Source organism: Dendrobium catenatum, unplaced genomic scaffold (assembly GCF_001605985.2).
Source record: "Dendrobium catenatum unplaced genomic scaffold, ASM160598v2 fragScaff_scaffold_629, whole genome shotgun sequence".
Classification (NCBI taxonomy): Eukaryota; Viridiplantae; Streptophyta; class Magnoliopsida; order Asparagales; family Orchidaceae; genus Dendrobium; species Dendrobium catenatum.
Genome location: NW_021319091.1, coordinates 548,030 through 558,212, shown reverse-complemented (window position 1 = coordinate 558,212; position 10,183 = coordinate 548,030). Strand labels below are relative to the sequence as shown.

At 35.9% G+C, this 10,183-nt stretch overlaps 1 protein-coding gene across 1 annotated transcript in view; it reads left to right on the top strand.

Moving 5' to 3' along the window:
• Positions 1–214: 214 nt before the first annotated feature.
• Positions 215–10,183, top strand: part of LOC110094437 (leucine aminopeptidase 2, chloroplastic) — a 38,314-nt gene continuing 28,345 nt past the window's right edge. Inside the window, exon 1 of the mRNA XM_020819672.2 lies at positions 215–306. Coding sequence (XP_020675331.2) covers positions 238–306 — 69 coding nt within the window. The 5' untranslated portion in view covers positions 215–237. The remainder of the gene's footprint in view (positions 307–10,183) is intronic.

Genomic DNA, 10,183 nt, shown 5'->3' with positions numbered 1-10,183 from the left:
TACAAACTTCACCATTAAAATAATAATAATAATAGGTTTTAATTTCTATGGATAACTCTTTTTCCTAATCTACGTGTATTGATTTGTACATATTTGTTTTATTCTGTAGATATATTGCGCCAGGATTAATATTACAAAATAAAATAAAAAATGCTGGCAAACTCCGCTCTCCTCTTCGTGCTCCTGCATTGTATTTTTCGCTAGCAGTCGCTTGTAGCGCAACGGATCATCGGAAGAATGGCGAGCGGAGCAGCTGGACGCGCCACGCTGGGTCTAACGAAGCCCGCTGCAATCGAAATCCCTCAGGTCAAACTTCATTTTAGTCTCCTTAATCTATTAGGTATAGAGTGTGTTCCTGAGTTGGCGAATCCGAGCTGCTCGATGAATGATTCGGAAGCTTCTTTTCGCGATTTAGGGTTCGGTTTGCGACGGTTTTTACTACAGCATATTTGATGTGGTTTGTTTGGGAATGATTGCTTATTTGTGGGACGTTTCTCTGGGCTGAAGGTTTGCTGGCGGCGCTATAGCGTTAATTTTTCCTATAGAATTTGTTAACTTGTCTTTATTATTTGTTTTCGATCTGCTTGAATGATTCTGGTGGGGCAATTTGTTTCTGTTTTTCTGTTCACCGTGTTTCTTTCTACATGCTCCTTTTTGAGGGTTTTTTTTTCTTCTTTTTTTTTTTATTGCCGATATGGTTCTATTCTGTGGATTTATGCATCCTTCAATGTTTATGATTTCTATGTTCTTAGATATAGAAAGGATTCTACTTTTCATGCTTATTCTGAATCACTTTTTTGTGATCGTGTAAGGGAGAGCATTTGATTGCCTGCCATCATCATTAACAGATATCTAGAGAGGCCAGTTATAGGAGTTGCACTGCTCATTAAGATTGCCTGCTATTGACTTAAAAACTGGGGTTTAAGTTTGCATGTCATGTGACATTGATCAAACTTGCACCCATTCTGAATATGAATGTGTGGTTTGATTTTATGCAGTTATTGTAAAATAATTGTGTGAGTTAGAGTGAGGGAGAAACGAAAAAAAAAAACTCATAAAAAGGCAAAATTTTCTTGTTTCTATGATATTAACCTGCAATGTTCCACAATCACACAAAGAAGATAATCACCATAGTAAAAAAAAGGGTAGCATAAAAAATTTTATGCTATCCTTTATGGGAGAATAATAAGGGATTAAAGAGCATAGGAAGATACTTGAAGAAAATGCCGAAGACCTTGAATAGTGTTTCCTATTGAGTAATAGGGTGTTTTATGTTCGTCTGGCCCAACAGTTTGTTTGCATCTCTACCATGCTTTCATCGATACCACCAAGCTTACACTGTATGGTTCACCATTGCTAAAAATAAAATATTTGAACGATTTCCTGTTCCTTTCCCTCCTTTTTTTCTTCCCCTCTCTTTCTTCTCAACATGTTTGGCTTCCCTATTTTTTCTTCCACTGGGAAACTCTCTCTCTTATTCATCCTCGCTCTACTTCTTTTTTGTCCCAACAAACCTTGTCTTAGGCTTACACAAACTTCTGACCACTTTATTGCAGCCCACCCACTGATGAATTTAGACTCCCCTTTTTTAGTCTTCCATATATAAGAGTTAAACTGTTAAAGTCTTAAAGAGCTGGAAATTCAAGACAAAAACCTGATTCAATGTGAAATTTGAAACTAAACTATTATGATAGAATTAACAATAAAATTGTGAACCTATAATTATCCAATAAGATAATTATGATAAATTGGTGATAGTATGCTGCATTCTTTCTCGCTCGCTAATTGGTTCTTTCCCAAATAGATGACTTTCACATGTTATCATTTTTGATTTATGCCGCTCATGTTCTTGCCTCTATTGGGTAGCACTAGTAGGCTTTCCATCTCCTCCTTCCCAATTTCTTCTTAATCGTCTCTCTTTGATGGTTCAATGGGTTTATGTGGCTCCCCTAATTTGGAGATTATCATCGTCGCCTATTTTTGTGGATCCTATCATCTTGTAGGTTCCTTCTCTTGTTGCTCACAATTCTCATTGCTTCATGAATGCGGTGGTTGGGTTGACGGGGTTGTGATCGCCTTCATCTCCTTGCACCCATTTCTTATTATTTTTTTCATAAAAACTCAGATCCACCTATGAACAAGATTCTATTTTTCAAGACAAATTTATGCCTTTAATGATGAGATGTTTGAGTTTGCTAGACCACCTTTTTTTTTCTATTGTTGATGAATTCTCCTTGGATGAACCTAGGTGATATTCATAAATTTATGTCAAGTTTATACTTGGCTGGTAAATATTCAATTAGGCTTATTGGTTATCATCATATCATTATAAGACTTTCATTAGAAGCAAATTACAATATACTCTTCTCTCACTTTACCTACTACATTAGTGGCTATTCACTGCTTATGCTAAATTGGCCTGCCTATTTTGACGCTTCTGAGTAACCACCTATCACCCCATTCTGGTTGTCTTTTTCCAAGTTCTATTTGCATTATTGGCTATTCACTTTATGCTCTTTTGATGAGGGCATCAGATTTCGACACGTGTACCAACGCCGGGGACGACGATCGACGGCTTTGATTCAGAGCCTTTATTTTTGATGCTTTAGTTTTTCTTTTCATGATTATGTTTCATGTTTTCCGTTTGTACCCCTATGAGGGAAGTAGTACTTATTGTAGCCCAAGGGCATTTTCGTCTTTTTGCTTTTTATTTTGTCAGCCCATATAAAGGGCTTTTGTCATTGTATTTGGATTATTAAATGAATGAAAATTTTTCCATGCTTTTTTCTCTTTGTGAGTGCATGAAGTTCTCTTGGTGAGTGCTTCCATTGAGATCTCTTAGTGAGTTATCTAATTAACTTTTTTTATATTTGCTTTGCATAATTTTCTTCCCTCTAGAGAGTTTTTCCAAATTCCTCTTTCCCTTTGCTCTTGCCGCCGGCCCCTAGGCCTTTCCCCACCGCCGGCCAAGCTCCACCGCCGCCCACCACCTCGCTGACGACCTCCTCCCGTACGCATCATCCCATATTTTTCTCAACCTCAAATTAGAGATTGAAATTTCAAAATTTGAATTGTTTCATAATTTGGAAATCCAAATAAGGAAAGTCTTCATGAGTAAAAAAATTTCAAATCAATTTAATTTGGAGTTTTAAGACTCTTGCCACGTCATCAAATCAAGCATTAAAACCCCTTCCCCCTCTCCCCAAATCTCTCCCTCTCTCCCTATGCTTGCCGCTGGCCCCTCCTTAGTGGATTCCTCTTTAATTACTACATTAACTCCTATGATTCTAATTTGAAATTCAAATTAGGAGTCATTAATTTCCCCTCCTATTTGGATTAAAACTGAAATAATTTCAGTTTAATCCCTTTCCCCCTCTCTTTTCTTCCACCGCCGGCCTCCTCTCTCTCCCCTCCATTAATCCTTCATTAAGGAATTAATTCCCCTCCCTTTTGGAATTCAAATTCCCCCTCCAAAATTCCCCCTCCAAAATTCCCCAAAGCTGAAATTATTCTCAGCTTTTGTTCTTATTTTCTATACCCATCTCCCCTCACCCCACATCCACCGCCGGCCTCCCCACCCATCCTACAACCCGCCGCCCCCCCATCTCTCCTCTTTGGAGATTTAGTTGCGGCGACCACCCTTTCACCTCTTCAAGGATGCATGGAGGTTCCTGAGTGGAATTTCGGGTTTGAATACGACAACCGTGGACGAGTGAACATCCTCCGGTCTCCCTTCTTCGACGTCGGATTCGACTTCGACGACACCGTCGAGTATTATTTGGACCGGATCCTACCCGCTCTAGTGGAGTCTATCGACGATCATTTTTCTGTCTACACGTGGATCGTTGAAGGGCGTTGTTTTGCACCACCTCCACGACCCGCGCCGACCTCTCTTTCCCTACGGATCTACGGCACCATCGCCCTAGGAGTGGTCTCATCATTTGTGTGGTTCTTCTTCTCCCAACAAGCTTAGAAGTAGGTAAATGAGAGCGGCGTCAAGGTGAGACAATCGCTTTGTTAACCGCGGGATTCTAGTTGGCTCTTCATTTGCTTTACTTTTATTACAGTTGTTATTTTCTTGGTCTTGCTAATTTAGGTGTAAGCTCTTGCCTAACCATAGTTAAATTCTAAGATCTCCGAAAAGTTTCAATTGAGAACAAAATTAAGCTTGTAATTCCATCACTTGAACAATATTTTATTAAGTTTCTAATTTCAATTCCTGGTTTTACATCATCTTTAGGTTCTATATTGGGTAAATCTTTATAAGCCGATATTGTTACTGTTTATCTTTTTAGGCCATTAATGGCCAGAATTCTAGTGGAGGCCACTTGAAAAGGAGGTGCAAATTGGCTCATCATCGTGTACATTTTGGTAGAAAGTAGAATTTGAAGGCATCCCCCTTTATTTCTCTTTCTACGAGTTCTTTGGTTAAAATATTCTAATAGCTTCAAGTCTCATCCGAATATGAGGAAATAAAGCATTCAAGCATAGTAGACATATTCAAATGCTCATATCTTTCCTTCCATAATTGTTGGTACACTGTCTTCGTCAGCTTAGCTTTGCACTCATAATCAATAACCAATAGATTTACCTTGGATTCTAAACCTGTTGTGCCTACCCCTATTAGCCATATAAATATATTTTCAACATCTCCTATAAATAATATCATGAATATTGACCATTGTATTTTTGAAGTTCTTCACCCCCTCCTATTTGTGAAGATATTGATGATCATGATTCACAATATCTTTTGGAGTATGATGGGAGCATTCTGAGTTATGATGCTCTGGTGGATAAAATTTGAAATCCTGTTTATCAAATAAAGTTGGAATAAGAAAAAAATTTATCATCACTTTCATGTTTGCACCAGGATTTAAATAAGGTGGTCCAAATGAGTGCTTTATGCCAATTCATGTTAATTGCCCATGTTATACTCATCATTTTTTTAGTTATAAATTATGTTAAGAAAGATACATTGGTGTTTATTATAAAATCATCTATTTTGAATTTTATGCTTATCTTGCAGAGAGAAATTATGCTCCACCATTTAATAGTTTTTTTACTTCAAGATTAATTTTTGTTGCACTTGCTTGTAAAAACTAACTTTGTGCCACTTTATCTCAATTATCCATGGAGGTTGACTAGACCTTGCTAATCTTTAGATTCTGAATATTTTTGTAAGCATGCTAGTCAAGTTCATAATTCCTTTTATTTGTGTCAATAGTAGAATTCCTTCCAATTAATCCTTAGATAACCGATATTTTTTAGTCTTGGAATTAAATATTGCATATTTAGCATGATATTTGACAATCTAGCTATAAAAAAAAACGTTGTCTTAACTTGTTCGAGTAGTTTTTAACAACGTTTAAAATTGCGCAATAAGAGGCGCGCCTCAGCGCAATTTGGTCCATTTAAGCCTCAAAGCCCACGCAATAAGTTCAGTTTATGAGGCTTACGCCTCAAGTTTATTGATGGAGCGCATCGCCTCATATATTTAAGGCGTCGCCTATAAAAAAATTAAATTAACCTAAAGTTTTTTTTTTTAAGTTCGGCCCCCCCAGTTGCCGATGTGACGCGCCTAGTGAGATGTCGACGTGGTATCAACATTTAAACCCTGTTTTAGGTCGAATGCAGAGGCGACATTTAGATTTTGAAGTTCCAGCAAAAATTCAAACTTTCAAGCATTCATTCCGGAGCAATTTCAAGCATTCTTCACTCAGTTTCTTCTAAGATGTCGTCACCCCCAAAAAGAAATGTAACTTAATGCTATGTTTTCTGTTCATTACTGCGTATTTTATGGTTATGCTATGCGTTGGTGTTCAAGGTTCTGAAGATCTTATTTTATGCTTATTCTATGCGTATGCACTGCTTCTCGAAACTTTTTAAATGTTTGATACTTTGATGTCATCGTGTTTTCTCTATATTCAGGGTTTATGATGAATTTATGTTGAAATTTGAAACATAAAACCTAACTAAATTTTAAGCACCGAGTAATATATGCGTAGGCTGTGCGTACGCAATGCATTTTTTGTGCGTATGATATGAGTACACGTTGCGTGATCCTTGCTTATATTGTGCGTACTTTATGCGTGCGTATAATTTTCTGCTATGTTTTCTGCAATGTGCGTTCTTGTGCGTATGTTATGCATATACTATGCGTGATCAGTGCTTATGATGTACGTATTGTTTGAGTTTGTATAATTTGCTGCCATGTTTCCTGCATTGTGAGTTTTTGTGCGTGTGATGTGCGTAATATATGCGTATGTTATGCGTACACTGTGCGTGACCGTTGCTTATATTCTGCGTATGTTTTGAGCAAAATATCCCTCTTATTTATGAGCTGATCTCAAGGTGGGACATTTCAAAATAATGCTTTGTTATAAAAGGTCAACCCATTCCTTTCACTGCTAATGAAGTGGCCCTTCTTACTGGTCTGCCAAATAAAGGAGAAAAAATATCCTGGCATTTCTTAGCACGTACTTCAGTTACATCAACGGAAATAAAGAATGACATGATGGAGTTGAACAAACACCCCCCCCCCACCGAGACTATGTTAAGAACGTTTATCATGTATTTATGTTCAAATTTACTTTTTCGACTTAACAACTTCAAAACCCCTCGATTGATTCAAAGAATAGCAAATAATCCAGATGATTTTTTGTCAATAAACTGGGCTAGTTCAATTAGGGAATTTTTAGTTGGAGAGTTTAATAAGGTATCCTCCAAGATTTCAAATAAGAAGCCAGCATGTTACATCAACGGTTTTGTACCTCTACTAATTGTGAGTGCTAAGTGCTAACTGCTAAATTCATTTAAAATTTTATTGGCTCAATGTGAATGTTAAAATTTTCTTTCATCTTATGCAGATTTGGTTCCTGGAGCATACTACTATTCATACTCCTATGTATGCTGACAAAAGGCCCCGTTTTCTTTGATGGGCCGATGATATTATATATACTACAGATGTGATCACTAACTTATTTGCTAATATAAGGAAAAGTCAGATTTGTAATGTCCTACAGGCAGTTTCCCAGGCATAAATGGATATGGTTAATGTCGAGAAATATCCATCAGACAGCCCTCCATCCCCTGGTTCCCCTCATGAAATATCCACCCATCAAAACAACCCCCCCCCCAATCTCCCCATCATACCCCACCTCCTCAAAATTTTATTTATCTATTTATATTAAATGTTTTAATTAATATCTATCTTTGTTTATAAGTTACTTACATTAAAATGATGAGGAATATGTTTAACACGTTGAACTTATACTTATTATTATAAATTAGACGCTATGTGATTTTTATAATTTCATTTTCTAGTCTTGAATATGATACTTGAACAAGTACAAAGGGTTTATGGCTCTTGGTGGATTGTATTTAAGGAAGAGAAATAAGGAATATGATGTTTGAAAGAGTGTGTTTGGCATTTGCGTTTAAAGATTAGTGTTTGAATTTCTAATTTGTTTTAAATAAAAATAATAATTTCAAAATTGTTTGTTAAACATTTTTAAATAATACGCATAACGCACGCACAACGTACGCCGTATACACGCACTACGAACGCACAAAAGATGCACAACGTACGCATCATACACGCACATATTACGCAATAAATTTTATTTATAAAATTATATTAAATATTTTAATTAATATCTATCTTTGTTTGTAAGTTACTTACATTAAAATGATGAAGAATATGTTTAACACGTTGAACTTAAACTTATTATTACAAATTAGACGCATTGTGATTTTTATGATTTCATTTTCTAGTCTTGAATATGATACTTGAACAAGTACAAAGGGTTTATGGCTCTTGGTGGATTGTATTTAAGGAAGAGAAATAAGGAATATAATGTTTGAAAGAGTTTGTGTTTGGCATTTGCGTTTAAAGATTAGTATTTGAATTTTTTATTTGTTTTAACGAAAAAAATAATTTTATAAATGGTTTTGAAACATTTTTAAATAACACGCACAAATTACGCAGATAGTACGCATAATACACACACAAATTTTATTTATCGAATTATATTAAATGTTTTAATTAATATCTATCTTTGTTTTTAAGTTGCTTACATTAAAATGTTACAATAATAATTTTTGTTGGCTGTGGATTGACGGGTGGCAGATATGGTTGGGAGGGTAAGAGGGTTGATTGATTTTTTATGAGCATTTATTAGTTACTATTATTCAACATTCATATTTCTACTATGTAATGCGAGAACACTTGAAGAAAAGTATAACTCATGATTTTCAAACAGAAGTAATGCAGCCTTGACCGAAGGTAAGATTTTTTTATTTAAGAAATTAAGTCTAAGGTTGCTGTTAGTTTGTGATTCTTTTGAGGATGAGGATAACTAAGTAGATTTCTAAATCGTTAGAATGAAAATACTAGGTAATCCTTATCTTCAAACGAATCACAAACTACCAGAAGCCTTAGACTTAATTCTGAAGTAAAAAAAACTTCCCTTCTGTCAAAGGCTGCATTACTTATGTTTGAAAATTATGTCTAAAAATCAAAGGAAGGTTCTCTTGTAATCAAAGGAAGGTTCTCTTCCATTCATTACTGCGATACTTATCCTCCTCCCTACTAACATAAATCTGGTCAGGGAAGAGGATAAGTATCGCTGTAAAGATTGGAAGGCTTGGTTGTCAAAGTTGATTTATATTGATGTAATAAAGTTGATTTTTTTTTATTGATGTAGAAAAGTTGATGTTGTTGAAGATGTACATTAAGTTACAGCACATCATATGTATTACGTACAGCGGACGCATAGACTACGCACAATATAATATTACATATATTTTATTAAATATTAATACAAAATCATATATTAAGTTACAACTGCTTCAACTGTTAATTTACAAATAATTTAGAAGAAGTATTACAAAATACACATAAAATATGCATAGAATACGTCTCTTATACGCAGTATGTACGCCTTAAATACGCAATACATACGCATTATGTACGCATAAAATACGAATAACATAAAACTGAACACATCCAGAAAATTTATCTAACGGCTCGACATTATATAATACTGAACACGTCCAGTAGGACCAGTACGCATACTAAACCCTAAACGCGAGCTGCTCTCTTCACCTGGAGGTTTCTTCTACTGTGAGTTGGGTTGTTGCTTCTGTCCGAGGCTACTGTCTCCTCCGACCTGCATCAGATCATAGAAAAGATTAGTAAGAACTCGTTCACTTCTTATTTTTCTTAATCAGATGATCAGAAATAAGGATAAGGCTGCATCAGGTCATAGAAAAGATCCAGCATGGAAATATAGCACTCAGGTGGATGTAGGAGGTAGTGATAAAACACATGTCTATCTGAAATACAATTACTATGATAAAGTTATGAAAGGTGGTGTGACTAGTATGAAGGAACACCTTTCAGGTTCTCACAAGAATGTTGCTCAATGCTCCAAAGTTCCTGATGCTGTAAGGGATGAGATAAAGTCATACATGAATAAGTCTACCACATCAAAACATCTTGCACAGAAGCAATTTGAGGATAGAGTTGATGCTGGATCTTACTACGGGAGTGAGCGCAGTGTTAGGGATTCATCTTCTTCTATGAAGCCCATTTCATCTAGGGGTGCTAGAGGGCCTATGGATCATTATATGGTTGACACATTAGAGGATAGGCCTTCTACTACACAGAAGATGACCCCAGAAAATGCAAGAGAGGCGCGGAGAAGAGTGTGTAAGGATATGGGCAGATTCTTCTATGAAAATACAATTCTATTTAATGTTACAACATCACCTGCTTATTACAACATGATTCGTTCAATTGGAGCATTTGGGAGAGGGTTCAAACCTCCAACCATGTATGATTTAAGAACATGGATTTTGAAGGAGTTGGAAAGCACTGATAAAAGCATCGAAGAAATTAAGAAGACTTGGGCCCAAACAGGGAGTAACAATTATGTCAGATGGGTGGTCTGATATCAAACATAGAAGTCTGATCAACACCTCATTAATAATCCTTATGGTACTGTGTTTTTAAGGTCAATTGAAGCATCTGATCAGGTCAAAGATGCTGAGTTCATATTTGTATTATTATATAGCATTGTTGATGAGGTTGGAGAACATTCGGTTGTACAAATTATGACAGATAATGCAAGTTCTTATAAGGTTGCAGGTAATAAACTTATGGAGAAGAGGAAATATTTGT